At 40.3% G+C, this 20,004-nt stretch overlaps 1 protein-coding gene across 2 annotated transcripts in view; it reads left to right on the top strand.

Annotated features, from left to right (window-relative positions):
- Positions 1–20,004, top strand: part of gss (glutathione synthetase) — a 112,535-nt gene that overhangs the window by 74,882 nt on the left and 17,649 nt on the right. For both annotated transcript variants that reach the window (XM_059980919.1, XM_059980918.1), the window contains exon 10: positions 9,830–10,024. In XM_059980919.1, the coding sequence (XP_059836902.1) occupies positions 9,830–10,024 (195 nt within the window). The remainder of the gene's footprint in view (positions 1–9,829; positions 10,025–20,004) is intronic.

Below are 20,004 nucleotides of genomic sequence, written 5' to 3'. Positions count from 1 at the left end.
CACCTCTTTTTCCTCCCTCCCTGTTCTTTTTGAAACATAGAAAACCTACAGCACAATACAGGCCCTTTGGCCCACAATGCTGTGCAAAACATGTACTTACTTAGAAATTACCTAAGGTTACCCATAGCCCTCTATTTTTCTGAGCTCCATGTACCTATCCAGGAGTCTCTTAAAAGACCCTATCATTTCCGCCTCCACCACTGTCGCCAGCAGCAGCCCATTCCATGCACTCACCACACTCTGCATTAAAAAAACTTGCCCCTGACATCTCCTCTGTACCTGCTTCAAAGCATCTTAAAACTGTGCCCTCTCATGTTAGCCATTTCAGCCCTGGGAAAAAGCCTCTGACTATCCACACGATCAATGCCTCTTATCATCTTATTCACCCCTGTCAGGTCACTTCTCATCCTCCGCCGCTCCAAGGAGAAAAGGCCGAGTTCACTCAACCTATTCTCATAAGGCATGCTCCCCAAACCAGGCAACATCCTTGTAAATCTCCTCTGCACCCTTTCTTTGGTTTCCACATCCTTCCTGTAGTGAGACGACCAAAACTGAACACAGTACTCCAAGTGGGGTCTGACCAGGTCCTATATAGCTGCAACATTACCTCTCAGCTCCTAAATTCAATTCCACGATTGATGAAGGCCAATGCACCGCAAGCCTTCTTAACCACGGAGTCAACCTGCGCAGCAGCTTTGAGTGTCTTATGGACTTGGACCACAGGATCCCTCTGATCCACTGTGCTGCCAATATATTAATACTATATTCTGCCATCATATTTGACCTACCAAAATGAACCACCTCACACTTATCGGGTTGAACTCCATCTGCCACTTCTCGGTCCAGTTTTGCATCCTATCAATGTCACTCTGACAGCCCTCCACACTATCCACAACACCTCCAACCTTTGTGTCATCAGCAAATTTACTAACCCATCCCTCTACTTCTTCATTCAGGTCATTTATAAAAATCACAAAGAGAAGGGGTCCCAGACAGATCCCTGAGGCACTCCACTGGTGATTGACCTCCATGCAGAATATGACCCGTCTACAACCACTCTTTGCCGTCTGTGAGCAAACCAGTTCTAGATCCACAGAGCAAAGTCCCCTTGGATCCCATGCCTCCTTACTTTCTCAATAAGCCTTGCATGGGGTACCTTATCTAATGCCTTGCTGAAATCCATATACAGTTGGCCCTCCTTATCTGCGAGGGATTGGTTCCGGGACCCCTTGCGAATACCAAAATACCTGGCGCTGAAACATACGTTCTTAAGTGTTTTATATGCATAGAAAGGTAAAATATATACTATATACTAAGACAAATGTTTGACTAACTAACGCTAAATAATACCTGATGTACCTGTTCCGACTTACTGAGTAAGAGAATTTCCGATTTTTTTCAATCTTGATCCACGATAACCCATGCACATCGTCCCGTATACTTTAAATCATCTTTAAATTAATTATAATACCTAATACAATGTAAATGTTATGTAAAATAGTTGTTATATTGCATTGTTTAGGGAATAATGACAAGAAAAAAAGTCTGTACATGCTGGAACAACAAGTGCTGGAAGAGCACTTCCGGGTTTTCGCGGTTTGCGGTTGGTTGAATTCGCGCATGCGGAATCCGCGGATAAGGAGGGCCGACTGTACACTACATCTACAGCTCTACCTTCATCAATGTGTTTAGTCACTTCCTCAAAAACATCTAAAAACCTGGCGCACTCAGCAGTCATTCCTGCCTCAGAGTCATCTGCTGCAGAATCTCCTATCAGTCCCCCTAACTATCACTACTCCTGACCTCACCCTTCCCTTCTGAGGCTCAGAGCCAACTGGAGTGCTGTTGGTCTGGCTGCTGCTGCCTTGCCCAGATAGGTCATCCCACCCACAGCAGTATCCAATGTATACCCATGATAATTTTGTATACCTCTATCAAACCTCCTGTCGCTCAGTGGAATGGCCACACAGGGATCGTGCACTGACTTCCTTCTCCCTTTACCTCTCTCGGTGTTCACCCATCTGCTTCCTGATTGCTGCACTCTAGGTGTAACCACCTGCTCAAAAGTCTTATCTATCAATTGCTCTGCCTCCCAGATGATCCTTAGTTCATCCAACTCTAGCTCCAGCTCCTTAATGCGGTCTTTTCTGAGCTGAAGTTGGGTGCACTTCCTGCAGGTATGGTCATCAGTGGGACCATCAGGTTCCATGAATTCCCACGTTCTACTGGAGGAGCATTCCACTGTCATATCTGCCATCTTGCCTGCACTTGTACAATGATCAGCAATGACAAAAAGAAAACCCTACCCTTCTCACCTGTTTCTTTGGCCTCATCCTCTGCTTGTTGAAGCCTCTTGAGTCAAAGCCTCTAGGTTCTCACTCTGACTCTCGCCCCCACTCCACTCTGCTAGACGCTCTCTCTTTCTTTTATGGTTTAAAAAATAAGAAAGAATGCCCACGCAAGGAGGAATAATCCAACACATTTGGTGGTGTTCCGCCTGCCTTCCACTGCCATCAAAGCCACTAATACTTTACCTGCCTGTGCACTGGCTGCTGTTTTTTTCCATTTTTTAAAAACCATTCATTGAGGGTGTGGGGCTCATTGCCACAATTTACAAGCATGTTGCCAGGTCTGGAGGACCTGAGTTATAAGGAACGATTGACAGTTAGGACTTCATTCCTTGGAATGTAGAAGATTGAGAGGAGATTTGATAGAGGTATACAAAATTATCATGGGTATACATAGGGTAAATGCAAGCAAGCTGTTTCGATTGAAGTTGGGTCAGACTACAACCAGAGGTAGTGTGTTATGGGTGACAGGTGAACAGCTTAAGGGGAATATGAGGGGAAAGTTCTTCAGTCAGAGGGTCATGGGAGTGTGGAACAAGCTACCAGCACAAGTGGTGCCCGCGAGCTCAATTTCAATATTTCAGCAAAGTTTGGATAGATATGTGGATGGAAGGGGTATGGAGGACCATAGTCTCAGTGCAGATTGATAGGAGTAGGCAGTTCAAATGGTTTCAGCATGGACTAGATGGGCTGTAAGGCCTGTCTTGTTGCTGTACTTTTCTAAGACTAAATAAACAGAGCTGTAATATGCAGGTCTACAGAACTGGTGCACGAATGTGATGTTAGGCTGTGTATTTAAATTGAGGGCAGGGTTTTTTTTCTCTCGAATGACAGAAATAGTCTATTTGCCCTTCAAAGTTTTGCTTTTTCAGCTCAAGGATCTGAGTAACATCTGAGTACAGAATTATAACTTGTGAAAAATAGGCCCAGAATACCCCCTAGTGGCCAGATCTGCACTTATTACCTTTCTGTAGATTGCAATAAGAGACCATTAATTGACTAATCATCTTAAATGATTAATGTTATTGGGAAATATATATATATATAGAGAACATGGAATAGTACAACATTTTTAAAAAAGATCCTTCGGCCCACAACATTTGTGCTGAATTATACTTTCTTTCTTTTTCAATCTTTTTATTGAGTTTCATATAAATATAAAAAAAACATAACAATAATGAATAGGTTATGAATACAATAGACTTAAGATTACATTGATAATAGGATAATGATATCCTATTAAACATCAACAACAAAAAAGAACATTAATCAATCAAGTCTATATAATTATATATAAAAAAAACAAAACTAATCATCAAAAGAAAAAGAAAAAAAAATTAGAGATGTGTGAAAGAAATTATATATATGAAACAAACACTAAACTAAAACTAACATGGGCAATAATAACAGTTTATAAGTATATGATAGTGTCAAAGAACTCCGGAACTCCATACCTGAACAAGAATAAACACAGAGAAGGTCTGGGAAAGGCCAAATTAATTCATATGAAAATGTCGAATGAACGGTCCCCAAGTTTCTTCAAATTTAATTGACGAGTCAAAAATAGTGCTTCTAATTTTTTCCAAACTCAGATAAGAAATAGTTTGAAAAAGCCACTGAGACGTGGTAGGAGGGTTTACTTCTTTCCAATTTTGTAATATAGACCTTCTGGCCATTAATGTTACAAAAGCAATCATTCGTCTGATTGAAGGAGAAAACTGATTACCATCCTCATTTGGTATACCAAAGATTGCAGTAATAAAGTTAGGTTGTAAATCGATGTTCCAAATTGAGGAAATGGTAACGAATATGTCCTTCCAATAGTTATGTAAAGTGGGACATGACCAAAACATGTGGGTCAGTGAAGCCACTTCTGAATGACATCTATCACATTGAGGGTTAATATGAGAATAAAATCGAGCAAGTTTATCTTTAGACATATAAGCTCTATGTACAATTTTAAATTGTATTAAAGCATGTTTAGCACATATAGAAGAAGAATTAAACATTTGTAAAATTTTTTCCCATTTATCTGTTGGTATATTGTATCGAAGTTCTTTTTCCCATTGTTGTTTAATTCTATCAGACATCTCTGGTTGTATCTTCATAATCATGTTGTAAATAAAAGCAACTAATCCCTTCTGACAAGGATTTAAGGTAAAAATCAAATCTGAGAAATCCGTTGAAGTTGAGTTGGGAAAAGATGGTAAAACTTTATGTAAAAAATTTCTGATTTGTAAATATCTGAAGAAATTAGATTTAGGTAATTTAAATTTATTGGAAAGTTGGTCAAAAGACATCAAAGTACCTTCAAAAAAAAGGTCACGAAAACATTTTATACCTTTCCTTTTCCATATGCTAAAGGCTTGATCTGTCAAGGAAGGTTTAAAGAAAAAATTAAATTAAAATAGGGCTATCAAGCACAAAGTTTTTCAGAGTAAAAAATTTCCGAAATTGAAACCAAATTCGTAATGTGTGTTTAATAACAGGATTAGATATCTGTTTATTGAATTTAACTAAATCAGCAGGAAGAGAAGAACCAAGAACAGAGAATAAAGAATATCCCTTTACCTCATTGCATTCCAAATTTACCCACTGCGGACACAATAATGAGTCCAAATCTAATTTCCAATACGTTAGGTTACGAATATTATTTGCCCAATAATAAAATCTAAAGTTAGGCAAAGCTAAACCACCATCTTTTTTAGATTTTTGTAATTGCCTTTTACTTAACCTGGGGTTTTTATTTTGCCACACAAATGAGGAAATTTATGAATCAATGTTGTCAAAAAAGGATTTAGGAATAAAAATTGGTAAGGCTTGAAATAAATATAAAAATTTCGGTAAAATCATCATTTTAATAGCATTAATCCGACCAACTAATGATAGGAATAAGGGAGACCATCTTGTAGTAAGATGTTGTATTTGAAGAAGCATAGGTAAAAAATTCAGTCTAAATAAATCTTTATATTTCTTGGTAATTTTTATACCTAAATAGGTAAAATTATCAGTAACAACTTTAAATGGAATCCTGTCATTCAATAAAGTTTGCGCGTTTAAAGGGAATAATTCACTCTTATCTAAGTTTAATTTATAACCAGAAAAACTACCAAATTGAGCCAACAAGGATAAAATAGTGGGAATAGATCTATCAAGATCAGAAATATATAACAGCAAATCATCAGCATAAAGTGATAATTTATATGATTTCTCATTACGGGTAATACCAAAAATATTAGGAGATTCACGAATAGCAATGGCTAAAGGTTCTAACGCAATATTAAATAATAAAGGACTTAAAGGACAACCTTGTCTCGTACCACGAGATAATTGAAAAAAGAAGGATCTATAATTATTTGTAAGAACAGAAGCAACAGGTTTATAGTATATTAGTTTAATCCATGATATAAAATTAGGACTAAAATTAAAATTTCTCAATGCATTAAATAAATATGTCCATTCAACTCTATCAAAGGCTTTTTCAGCATCTAATGAGATAACACATTCTGGGACTGTGGGTGATGAAGTATGAATTATATTAATCAATTTTCTAACATTAAAAAAAGAATACCGATTCTTAATGAAACCAGTTTGATCTTCTGAAATAATCTGTGGTAGTACCTTTTCTAATCTAGTGGCTAAAATTTTTGTAAGAATCTTAGAATCTACATTTAATAATGATATAGGGCGATAAGATGTACATAAAGTAGGATCTTTATCTTTTTTAAGAATTAGAGAGATAGTAGCTTCATAAAAAGACTGAGGTAATCTCTTCTTAGCAAATGCATCGTTAAAGATTTCACATAACCAAGGGGAAAGCAAAGAAGAAAAAGTTTTGAAAAATTCTACAATATAACCATCAGGGCCAGGAGCTTTCCCTGAATTCATTGATGAGACAGCCTCACCTATTTCGGCCATAGAGATAGGAGCATCAAACAAGCTACGATCTTCACCAATCAGTTTAGGAATATTCAAATTGTTAAAAAAATTATCCATCATGGACAGGTCACCATCAAATTCTGATTGATATAAAGATTTATAAAAATCTTGAGAAGTATTATTGATTTCTTTATGATCAGTGGTTAAATTACCGTCTTGTTTACGAATTTTAATAATTTGTCGCTTGGTCGAAATAGCTTTTAATTGATTAGCTAACAGTTTACCAGTTTGATCACTGTGAATATAGAATTGAGTTCTGGTCCTAATTAATTGATTTTCACTTGAAGAAGATAATAATAAGCTATGTTCCATTTGAAGCTCAACTCTCTTCTTATAAAGTTCTATAGTAGGAGTCACGGAATAAATCTTATCAATTTCCTTAATTTTATCCACTAATAAAGCAATATCTAAATATCTTTTTTTCCTTTTACCAGCAGAATACGAAATAATTTGTCCACGGATAAAAGCCTTGAAAGAGTCCCAAAGTATTCCTCTGTCAATTTCTTCAGTATAGTTTGTTGAGAAAAACAAATCAATTTGCTGTTTTATATAGGTGACAAATTCTGGGTCTTGAAGCAGAGTAGCATTAAGTCTCCAAGATCTAACATTATTGGAAAAGTCCGGAATCTTAATAGATAACTTCAAAGGTGCATGATCCGAAATAGTAATAGAATCATATTTACAATCAATAACATCCGTTAATAACCGATGATCAATAAGAAAGTAATCAATTCTAGAATAACTATGATATACATGTGAAAAAAATGAAAATTCTTTATCTTTAGGGTTCAAAAACCGCCATATTTCTGTAATTCCCGAATCAACCATAAAAGAATTAATAAGTCAGGCTGATCTATTCGGAAGAGTTCGAATAGGTTTAGATCTATCCATCAAAGGATTCAAACAACAATTAAAATCTCCACCCATTCTCAACATATATTCATTCAGATTAGGAAGGGAAGTAAATAAACGTTTAAAAAATTCAGGGCAGTCAAAATTTGGGGCATAAATATTAACTAGAACCACTTTCCGATTGAAAAGTGAACCAGTTATCAACAAAAATCTGCCCTGTGGATCAGAAATAATTTCGTGATGTGTAAACAAAATTGAGGGGTCTATAAAAATAGACACACCCCTAATTTTAGCGGTACAATTCGAATGAAATTGTTGACCCTTCCAGAACCTAAAAAAACGTTGATTATCCTCCCTCCTCATATGGGTTTCCTGTGCAAAAATAATATTAGCGTTCAATCTATGGAATACCTTAAATATTTTTTTACGTTTAATCTGATGATTTATACCATTAGTATTCCAAGAGATAAAATTAATAGATTTATCCATCATGCCAATATTAGTTGTGTATATCATAAAAGGTTAAAAAGACACATAACCCATAATTTAGGAAAAAGGAAAATAGATTCAGGAGCAACCGGAGAACATGACACCTCAACAATATTAATAATTTAAAGTTGGCCCATAAACTAAAAGCAGAAAAAAACGCAAAAGCGTGAAAAAAGATCCCCCACCCCTTCCCCCCACCCTTCGAAGAAAAGCCAAGCGGCAAGCGCATAATCTAACACTAACCTTACCCCCATTTCAAGATGGCAGCTCCATAAAAAGCTTTTTTAAAAAAAACTATGTAACACCCATATTTAAATATAGGGTTGCAAAAAGAAAATATATGTCAATCAGAATGAGAAAACTAATATAATAAAACAAACAATCTTTAACAAAAAAATAAACATTAAAATTTAAGAGTGTAATATACCTTTAAAAAAAATTTCATATATAAATGCAAGAAAGATGACGTTTCAAAAGCAAAGACTTATGGGAAGAAGAAACGACTTTTTGAAAAAGCCATCTTACAAAATATAAATGTAGATTCAACAATCTATTAAAAAAGTTTAATAATAAAAAAAATACCAAAATAGGATCAAAAAAGATTCAATAAACACTACAATATATATTAAAAAAAACTAAAAAAATTCAAAGCATTCGTCCCATTTCTAAGTACAGGCAAACAAATAAATGTCTTACGGGAAGAAGAAACGACATCTTGAAAAAAAAATAAATCATTTTTACAAGATATAGATGTATATATCTGAAACAGAAAAAAGAATTAAAAAAATATTGTAAAAGTTAAGAAAGCATCCATAAAACAGTGATAATAGTGAAAAATAAGAACCAGACCCATAAAACGGGATAAAAAGTTATAACCCAACTTCGTAGGTTACTTAAAATGAGATGGCACCCTCTCTCCGAGGAATCTTCAACATGACACATAGTTCAAGTTGCACTAGAAGATCTATATTCTTCAACAAATTTCTTCGGCTGAATTATACTAAATCTCTTTTGAAAGAACCCAGAACTAGAACATAGATTAATACAGCAAAGTGTGGGTCCTTCAGCCCACAATTTTGTGCTGTCCCTTTAAGCTACTCCACTACCAATCTGACCCTTCCCTCCAATATAACACATAGTCATCCATTTTTCTTTCTTCCATGTAAGAGTTTTAAATGCCCCAAATGTATCAGCCTCTACCTCCATACCCAGAGGTGCATTACAGGCACCGACCTCTCTCTGTCATCACACCTAACCTGCATTCACTTTCAAAAGATGCCCTCTGGTGTTGGCCACTGCTGGCTATCTATGCCTCTTATTATCATATACAACTCTGTCAAGTCACTTACTTTCCTCCTTCATTTTTCAAAAAGGCCTTAGCTCACTCGCAAACAAGAGAAAAACTGCAGATGCTGGAAATCAAAGTAACACACACAGAATGCTGGAGGAACTCAGCAGGCCAGGCAGCAACTATGGGGAAAAAAAGTAAACAGTCAACGTATTGGGCTAAGACCCTTTGTCAGGACTGGTGAAGGTCTTGGCCTAAAATGTCAGCTGTTTCCTCTTTCCATAGATGCTGCCTGACCTGCTGAATTTCTTAGCTCACTCAACCATTACTCACTGGAATTTAGAAGATTGAGGGGGGATCTTATTGAAACGTATAAAATTCTAAAGGGATTCGACAGGCTAGATGCAGGAAGATTGTTTCCGATGTTGGGGAAGTCCAGAACGAGGGGTCACAGTTTAAGGATAAAGGGGAAGCCTTTTAGGACCGAGATGAGAAAAAACTTCTTCACACAGAGAGTGGTGAATCTGTGGAATTCTCTGCCACAGGAAACAGTTGAGGCTGGTTCATTGGCTATATTTAAGAGGAAGTTAGATATGGCCCTTGTGGCTAAAGGGATCAGGGGGTATGGAGAGAAAGCAGGTACAGGGTTTTGGGTTGGATGATCAGCCATGATCATACTGAATGGTGGTATGAAGGCTCGAAGGGCCAAATGGCCTACTCCTGCACCTATTTTCCATGTTTCTAACCTATCCTCAGAAGACATGCTGTCCAATGCAGGCAACACCCTGATAAAACTCCACTGCACCCTCTCTAAGCCTAGTCATGATGTTTGATAACAGTGAGTTTGAAACAAATTCAGAATTATTGTCATGTACTTTACATGGACTGATGTGTCGGCTTAATGTTTTTGTAGTGCTGGTTGGCACGACTGATGATCGAGCGTTCATTGGCAATTAAATGCCCAAATATTGCCACCCATCTTGTGGGAGCCAAGAAGATACAGCAGGTGTTGGTGCGTGCCGGAGTCCTTGAGAACTACCTGTCCGAGTCCCCGGAAGCGATCGAACGAATCCGTGCCACTTTTGCGGGCCAGTACAGCATCGATGAGGTACATAAATGTGCTGTTTATGAGCCGCGGCAAATTGAAATTTGGTTTATTATTGTCATGTGTACTGAAGTACAGAGGAGAAAGTTAGCTTCACAAGCTATCAGTAAGGATTGATTCAAAGCATCAGTGCATCGAGCTAGTGCAAGTAAAAACAGCAACAGAATGGAGAATGCTGTGTAGCAGTTACAGATTGGCAGTGGTACATTAAGGTCAATAATTCATCTTTAACGTTCAAGAGATCCATTCAAGGTTTTTATAATAACATGACAGAAGTTGATTTAGGCCTGGTGTAACGTTTTCAGACTTCAGTTATGTTTTAAGGAGGGGGAAACGAGAATATACAGGGTGAGAAGGCGTCTTTGATTATCAGAATCAGGTTTAATACGTCATGAAGTTTGTTATCTTTGCCGTAATGGTACAATGCAATACATGATAATAGAAATAAAATGTGAATTACAGTAAGTTTGTATATTAATTAGTTAAATTAAATAAGTGGTGCAAAAATAAAAAGTAGTAAGGCAGTGTCCATGGGTTCAGTGTCCGTTCACATATTGGTTGGGGAAGAAGCTGTTCCTGAATCACCGTGTGCGTGCCTTCAGGTTTCTATACCTCCTTCCTGACGGTAGGAATGAGAACAAAGCATGACCTAGGTCAGGGGTTGGCAACCTTTACGACTGAAAGAGCCATATGGACCCGTTTCCCACAGAAAAGAAAACACTGGGAGCCACAAAACCCGTTTGACATTTAAAATGAAATAACACTGCATACAACGTTTTTTTTGCCTTTATGCTATGTATAAACAAACTATAATGTGTTGCATTACATTTCAAAAACTAACAAACTAACATAAAATACATTTTAATTAAATACTCATCATTTATTTTCCAAAGCCACGGGGAGCCGCAGCACAGAGATGAAAGAGTCGCATGCGGCTCCGGAGCCGCGGGTTGCCGACCCCTGACCTAGGTGATAGGGGTCCTTAATGATGGATGTCACCTTTTTGGGGCTCTGCTTCTTGAAGACGTCCTGGATACTACAGAGGCTATAGTGTTCATGAAGTTTACAACTCTGCAGCTTACTTTGATCCTGTGCAATAGCCAGTTAGAATGCCCCCCACAGTACCTCTGTAGAAGTTTGCTAATGTCTTTGGTGATATACCAAATGTCCTCAAACTCCTAGTGAAATATAACTGCTGCCAAGCCACCTTTGTAGCTGCATCGATACGTTGGGGCTAGGATAGATCCTCAGAGATATTGTCACCCAGGAACTTGACACTGCTCGCTCTCTGCACTTCTGATCCCTCTAGGAGGAGTGGTATGCTGGCTGCTTTTCAGAGGCAGCAAGAAGCGTAGGCAGAGTCTTTGGAGGGGAGGCTGGTTTATGTGATGTGCTGATTGTGTCCACAACTCTGCAGCTTCTTGCAGTCCAGGACAGAGCAGTTGCCTTACCAAGCCATGACGCATTCAGAAAGGATGCTTTCTTGGTGTAGAATGCAAATTTGTACATAAGATTTTCAAAAAAAAAGACAAATAATTTGCAGTAGTGTGCAGAAGTCTCGGGCACAAATATATTAGCTAGGGTGCCCAAGATTTCTGCACAATACTGTAGTAATTTTATGTGTTGCACTGTACTGCTGCAAAAAAAAACAAATTTCCTGACATATGTGAGTGATGATAAACCTGATTCTGATATGGGTCTCCACTGTGGACTGAGAGTGGGAATGGGGCAGGGAGAGGGGAATCATGGTTGGGAGAGGAGAGGGAGTGAGAAGCACCAGTGGGACATTCTGTAATGATCAAAAACCAATTGTTTGGAGTCACTTGCCTTGCCTGGTCTCTCAGGATTGGGTGTGTCTGCACCCGCACCACCTCTTTCCCCCTCTCAATTCCTGGCATGCTTTCTCTGCCACCTGTCCCACATCTCTCCCATGGCACTCCACCTTCACTATTCTGACATCCTTTGCTTCCATCAGAGTTGCAAATTAACTCTGTTCCATATTGACAAATACAGTACAATGCAAAAGCAACACACACAAAATGCTGGTGGAGCGCAACAGGCCAGGCAGCATCTATAGGGAGAAGGACTGTCGACATTTCGGGCCGAGACCCTTCGTCAGGACTAACTGAAAAGAAAGATAGTAAGAGATTTGAAAGTAAGAGGGGGAGGGGGAAATCTGAAATGATAGAAGACAGGAGGGGGTGGGGTGAAGCTAAGAGCTGGAAAGGTGATTAACAGAAGGGATACAAAGCTGGAGATGGGAGAAAGAAAAGGGGAGGGGGAGCAGCAGAGGGAGATGGAGAACAGGCAGAGTGAGAGGGGCAGAGAGAGGCAAAAAAGAAGGGGGGATAAATAAGGGATGGAGTAAGAAGGGGAGAAAGGGCATTAACAGAAGTTAGAGAAATCAATGTTCATGCCATCAGGTTGGAGGCTACCCAGACAAAATATAAGGTGTTGTTCCTCCAACCTGAGTGTGGCTTCATCTTGACAGTAGAGGAGGCCATGGACAGACATATCAGAATGGGAATGGGACATGGAATTAAAATGTGTGGCCACTGGGAGATCCTGCTTTCTCTGGCAGACCGAGCGTAGGTGTTCAGCGAAACGGTCTCCCAGTCTGCGTCGGGTCTCACCAATATATAAAAGGCCACACCGGGAGCACCGGACGCAGTATACCACACCAGCCAACTCACAGGTGAAGTGTCACCTCACCTGGAAGGACTGTCTGGGGCCCTGGATGGTGGTGAGGGAGGAAGTGTAAGGGCAGGTGTAGCACTTGTTACATTTACAAGGGTAAGTGCCAGGAGGGAGATCAATGCGAAGGGATGGGGGGGGGGGGAACGAATAGTTATATAATAATTAATGTAACATATGAATTATATGAATTTAAAATCAGAATCAGGTTTAGTGTCACTGGCATATGTCATGAAATATGTCAACTTTGCAGCAGCAGTACAATTTAATACATGATAAATATAGAAAAAACTGAATTAAATTAGGTATATTAAATAGTTAAGTTAAAATAAGTCATGCAAAAAAGCAGAAATAATTCTTTTTAAAAAAGAAGTGAGGGAGTGTTCATGGGTTCAATGTCCATTCAGAAATCAGATGGCAGAGGGGAAGAGGCTGTTCCTGAATTGTTGAGTGTGTGCCTTCAGGCTTCTGTAGCTCCTTCCCGATGGTAACAATGAGAAGAGGGCATGTTCTGAGTGCTGTGATCCTTCATGAGGGATGCCACCTTCCTGAGACGTTGTTCCTTGGATACTGCAAAGTCTATGATATAGGTCAGGGGTCAGCAACCTTTACCACTGAAAGAGCCACTTGGACCCGTTTCCCACAGAAAAGAAAACACTGGGAGCCGCAAAACCCGTTTGACATTTAAAATGAAATAACACTGCATACAACGTTTTTTTTGCCTTTATGCTATGTATAAACAAACTATAATGTGTTGCATTTATGAAATTGATGAACTCCTGCAGAGAAAACGAAATTACATTTCTGCATGCAACAAAAACATTTTGAACTCCGAAAAAAAGACGTTGGGTTGAAAGTTACTTTTAAGTAAAATACTCAATGTCTATTTGAGTCCTTCTTGTATTTATGAAAATCGCCGAACTTAAATTTTCCGCCAGCAGCAAACCAAAAATATCATCAGCCAGCTGTCAGCCTGAAAAATAAAAGGACTATTTCACTGAACAATGAAAAAATATGAATATACATAAAATAATAGGCAATTAAAATATTTATCATACTTGGTTAATGGGATTTCTGCTCCTGGACCTCAGCGCACAGCGTCTGCACATCAGGGCTGTATGACGTCACCTTCATCTTTACACAGGATCGCAAGCTGTCATCTGTGAAGCATGCGCGATGTTTGTTTTTAATAAAGTTCATGTTGGAGAACACCTGCTCACATACATATGTGGATCCAAAGATCGACAGGACTCCAAGCGCATACTTTTTCATGTTTACATAAATGTCGGGCACAGCATTCCATGTTTCAAACACAAGTTGGTCCGGATTTGGAAGGTTTTCAATATCACTCCATTTGTGATTCTGAGCAAGAACGGCCTTCTGACGGGCAACATCTTCAAGGTCTGCTGTCAAGCGTCTAAACTTGGACACCCATATGTCTTTGTCGGCTATGTCGGCCAGTTCCATCTCAAGATCAGGTTGACTCACACCTGCCAATGCAGTCGTATTCAGTAGGGAAGGATCGATGCTTAAGGGAGTGACCGGGAAGGATAATGTGTTTTTTTCCTCTCTGAACTCACAGAAGCATTTCCCAAACGATGTTTGCATTGCGATGATTGCAGAATGTAAATACTCCGAAATTATCATGTCGTGACCTTGTTTGAACTCTCTCAAATTGGGGAAGTGAGACAAAGTGCCTTTCTGTAAATCTCTGGCAAGCACTGTCAACTTGCGCTCGAATGCCAAGACATCCTCCAACATGTGCAGGGCTGTGCGTCCTTTCCCCTGAAGAGCTGTGTTCAGCGTGTTCAGGTGCGCTGTCATGTCTACCATGAAGTGTAGCTTTTCCAGCCACTCTGGCTGTTCCAGCTCAGGAAAGTTGAGCCCTTTGCTGCCCAGGAAAGTTTTCACTTCTTCCAGACACGCGACAAAGCGTTTCAGCACCTCCCCTTTGGACAGCCACCGGACTTTGTTGTGCAGCAGGAGATCAGAATATGCGCTTTCCATCTCGTCCAGTAACAAACGGAATTGACGGTGATTTAAACTTTTTGCCATTATTTTATTGACAATCTGAATGACAACATCCATTACTTCTGTGCATTCCGGAGGAAATGTTTGAGCGCACAGTGCCTCTTGGTGCAAGATGCAGTGAAAAGTCAGCAGCTTTCTGTCCAGCGACTTCTGCAGTAAAGCCACAAATCCCTTGTGCGTTCCCGTCATATTCGGAGCCCCATCAGTAGCTACTGACACCAGATGGGTGGTCTTTATTCCTTTGGCTCTTAAACAATTCAAGACAGCCTCACAGATGTCCTCCCCCCGTGTTTGGTCTTTTAGAGGTATCAACTCAATCAGTTCTTCCTGTGGCCCGGCAGAGTTTACATACCGGCAGAACAACGCTATTTGTTCAATATCGCCTTTGTCTTTAGACTCGTCACAGGCAATCGAGTAGGCCACAGCTGAATTGATGTCTTTAATTTGCTGTCTTGTGATGTCTTCTGCCATTTTTATGGTTCTGTCTTTGACAGTCTTTGCAGAGAGGGGCATATCCCTGATTTTCTGCACAATTTCACTCTTGTTTTTAAAGTCCGTGAATAGATGTTCTGAAATCTTAATGAAAGATTCTTTTATATATTCACCATCTGTAAACTGCTTCCCGTGCCTGACTATTTCCTGAGCGGCAATATAACTGGCGTATGTCGTTGATTTTCCTGACTTCATCCATTTCTGGAAATGATTTTTGCTCAGATCAACCTTCCGCATCAGTTCCGAAACGGCTTTTTTTCTCTCATCTCCATCCGGATATTTTTGAGCAAAGGCTGCGTGTTTACTCTGGAAATGCCTTGCGACATTTGACTTTTTGTTGTTTGCTAGTTTCTCATTGCATATTAAGCATACCGGTAAACCAGTCTCGTCAACAGTGAAAGCAAATGAATCTGTCCACGTATCATTAAACGTTCTGTTTTCTTCAGTCACTTTTCTTTTTTTAGAATTCTCCATAGTTGGCTTACCTTGGATCGAAAAATTAAAGAAATCGCGCACTGGCGGGTGTCAGGTATTGGCAGTGGTGACGTATATTAATAGCGATAAAAACACGTTGCAGCGGTGTGTTCAGGCAGTCAGTAAACTGCAGTCAAATAACTTTATTCGAACTAAACAGCCTTGCTTCTAAGCCTCCCTCAACCCAGCCCCCATGGACGCAGATGCTGCAAAAGACACGTACTCACAAACCCCCGTAGGCAATCTCCCTTAGCCGGAATGCTGGCTAATTGAGAGCCGTTTCGGATGTGTCAGAAAATGTGTCGCCACACTTACATTGTACAAGATCACCATAATCTTCAAATTTAGAATTACATTTCAAAAGCTAACAAACTAACATAAAATACATTTTAATTAAATACTGACCAATTATTTCCCAAAGCCACAGGGAGCCGCAGCACAGAGGTGAAAGAGCCACAAATGGCTCGGGAGCCGCAGGTTGCCGACCCCCGATATAGGTGAATTACATGAATTCATATTTTTACTACCTCTACTTCCTCAGAAGTAATTCCTGTTATTGAGGAAGTAAAGCTGCTGGTGTGCTTTCTTTGCCACAGTGTCTATGTGGTTGGATCAGGACAAGCTATTCTTATTTATTTTTCTCATTGGGTATGTTTAAAAAGGTGTTTTGAACTGCTGACAGACACACAAGATGCTGTCAACTATCAGCATTCATACGGTTAAGCCGTGGGCACGAAGGGTAAAGCAAAAACTCGTTCATTTATCCTAACCGTGTAGCAGAGGTGACTTCCAATTTCACTATAAATTGGAGATTGGTATGTTACACGGTAAACACATCAGTTTGTTCAAGAAAGAGCAGAGGAATCATCAAACTGTATTTCAAAGCAAGGAAAAGCCTCCAGATCTGTGCAGTGAGTGGAAGATAGAGTTCCATAGGACACAAGCAGGCCCTCTGGTCCAACATGTCCACATAAATGGTAATCTCATTTACCTGCACTTGGCCTTATCCCTCAAAAGCTTTCTTATCCATGTACCTGCCCAAGTATCTGTGAAACTTCAGAATGGTGCCCACCACTACCACTTCAGAATCAGAATAGATTTATTGCCACTGGCTTTTAGATGGTGTGAAATTCCTCTGACAGCTCATTCCATGTATACACTGCCCTCTGTGTGGGGAAGATATTGCCCCTCATGTCCTCAGTAAATCTTTCTCTTCACAACTTAATCCTGTGCCTCTAGTTTGAGATTCCACTCCCCATCCCGTTTTTTGGGAGGGGAGGAAGACTGTGACCACTCATGATTTGATGCTGCTTGCAAGCATTGCATATCTAAACAGCCAGCTCTTCGCTGGAAGAACTCAGCAGGTCAGACAGGAAGGAAAGGAATAAACAGTCAACTTTTCAGGCAGAGAGCAAGTGCTAATGAAGAGCCTCAACCTGAAATGTCAACTGCTTGTACCTTTCTGTAAATGCTGCCTGGCCTTCTAAGCTCCTCCAGCATTTGCTGTGTGTTGCTCTCGATTTCCAGCATCTGCAGAAATTCATGTGTTTACAACGGTGGAGTCTCTAGGGTTAATTGCCCTCTCAGGCAAAGTGTAGTGTAATGATTTGCTACCTGCAACTTCTTTTGATTTGTGTAGGAAGCAGTAAAAACTGATAAAACAATCACTTATTCTCAATCTTTCTATTGATCACCAGACTTTGTCAGTGTGGGCATCAAACTGAGAAACCAAAATATTCCTGTTGAGCTCATGAGTTTGTTGTCTCTGATCAACTGGGTTGTGACAACTAGTCATGATTTCCCAATTAAACTTCACTTCCTTGTGCACGAGAGGAGCAGCACAATCCCGAGCTGCTCCAAAGAATTTCACTCAGAATTGTAGTTTCATGCAAGCATTGACCGGATGAGGATCTTAAACACTTCTCATTCCTTATTGCCAGACAAAGAGTAAAATCACCAATCATTATGTACGTTTACAAGCATTAATGACCAATAGAAACTATATAGAACAAAGAACATAGAAATCTACAGTGAATTACAGGCCTCTCAGCCCACAAGGTTCTGTAGATTTCTATGTTCTATGTAGTTTCTATTGGTCATTAATGCTTGTAAGAGTACCTGTGATGGAAACATTCATTTACATTTAATCTAATAAAAGGCAGCCAACCATATCTTACTTTTAGTAGAGAGTTATTGTCCTGTAGTTTATATTTGCTTTTATATATTTAATTTGCATCTTCACCTTGTCTGCTCTGTTCATGTTCATGGTGTTTTATCAGGTTCAGAATCAGGTTTAATATCGTCAAGTTTATTGTCATTTAACTATATACATGTACAAAGCATATAACCATATAATGTATATAGAAACGAGACAACATTTCTTCAAACCAGGGTGTAAAGCACAGTAGTACATATAGCACACAATAACTTATGAAAATAAGGATAAAATCTACAGAAGGGTCATACATATGTAACCCCCTGGGTCGCCTCAGGCTCGCTCAGCTCATTTCGTCTAGGGGGAGCAGCCTTCGGCCCCGCCAAACTGGGTAATCAGCTGGTGTGGATGCTGTGTGATGTCCCCGCCTCGCCCAAAAACAGACAGTACACCATATGCGACTAAATGAGTACAATTTATAAAGGTTACTATAACTAAGTGATTAATAACGATACAGTATATATGAAGAGAAAATTAAAGAAAAGGCGCCAAACTTATCAAAGTCCAAACCACTTCGTGCACAGCCGTTGGAGCTCAATTACTGAAGTCTTCTGGCCACCATTCGATCCCCTCCGAACTCCTCGACTCGCAGCTCAGGACCCTCCGAACTCCTCGGACTCTCCAAACAGCTCAGGACCCTCCGAGTGGTCAACCAAGCACATCTAGCTTCATTCCCCCCCCCCCCTCGGAGAATCTCCCGGCCTCGGACCCCCCTTTGGGGTCCGATCCTCGCCCAGCTTAGAGCATTGCGTCCTCTCTCTCGACCCCCTCGCGCCGATCTGCCCAAAAGCCCATCAACAAAAGCTTACAGACTCAGAAGAAAGAACATTAATCCCCATTTGGTTTACAAAGGAATACCATTCTCGTTATCAGTAAATTAGCATTCCTGCTAGTTAACAAAAGGAAACCCTTTCCCAACAGTAACAAAGAAAAAAAAGAAACCCCCTTTACACACTTCCTCCACCAAATAAAAGTCATGTCCTCATGACTACTAAATAACTCGCCACCTTTCCTGCCAACACACCGTAACCCAAGCACAAACAGTGACATCTCCTCCCCACACAGTAACCCTCACGCCCTGTTCCTCAGGCGCTACTTAGGCCAACTATCTGGGAGTTCCCTAACCCTTCTGAGGCCTCCGTACCCCCTCACCTAAACCCTTCAGGCTTGGACACAACTGGGGATACCTTGGGCCCACTACCAACTCCTCTCTCAACCTCTCACTCATGCCCCACACTGCACACAGCTAACCCTCCCCGCTACACCTGACTCAATGGGAGAAGGGCCAAAGGTCTCTTCCTCAATTGAGGGAAAGTCAGCAAAAGGCAGCATGTACCACACATCCAGCACATCATCCATCGAATCTGTATTCTTCCTCATTCCTGTGATCGGTAGCTGCTGTTTGATCTTCTCCAAACGGAAACATGTGGCCTGCACTGCTCCCGCAGTCTCTTCAGCCTCCTGTTCAGTATTCATTGCACTTCTCTCCAGCTTTTTCTTCCTCATGACTTCTTCCAGATCAACTTTCAGGTTTTGCACTTCATTTGAACTGTCGATGGTCATCTTCAGGTTCCCTTCAAGCTTCCGCTTCTCTCTTCTGAGATTCGTCTGTAATTTCTTCACCTCTGCAAACTCCCCTCTCCGGGTTCTCAGTTTGCTATTACCCTCAGTCAGACAACTTTCTTCATTCTCTCCAACTTGTAAGTCTTCCGAATGGTTCCAGATCACTTTCTCCAGTCTCTCCGTCTTCATTTCAAACTTGATTCCGTAGAGATTCACGAGCTGCGACCTTCGCCAGCCCTGGCACGTGTCCCGAAAACACTTTAACTCGGTAGTTCTCAGCTGCTCCTGCAACGACCTCACTTCATATTCTCCTGAGGCAAATCCAAATACCAAGAGATCATCCACATACACCAAAACTCCAAACGCCTCCACATCCCCTATGGTCTTCCACCTGCCCCGCAGGAAGGTTGCAAGGGCTCCAGATATGCCCTGTGGCATCTTTTCGGACCCGAAGACTCCTAGGGAATTTATAACGGCCATCTTCTCCTTGTTGGCCCCACTCATCGGGATCTGG

Source organism: Hypanus sabinus, chromosome 9 (assembly GCF_030144855.1).
Source record: "Hypanus sabinus isolate sHypSab1 chromosome 9, sHypSab1.hap1, whole genome shotgun sequence".
NCBI lineage: Eukaryota > Metazoa > Chordata > Chondrichthyes > Myliobatiformes > Dasyatidae > Hypanus > Hypanus sabinus.
Note: the sequence above shows the minus strand (reverse complement) of the source record. Positions and strands in the feature narration are given on the sequence as shown.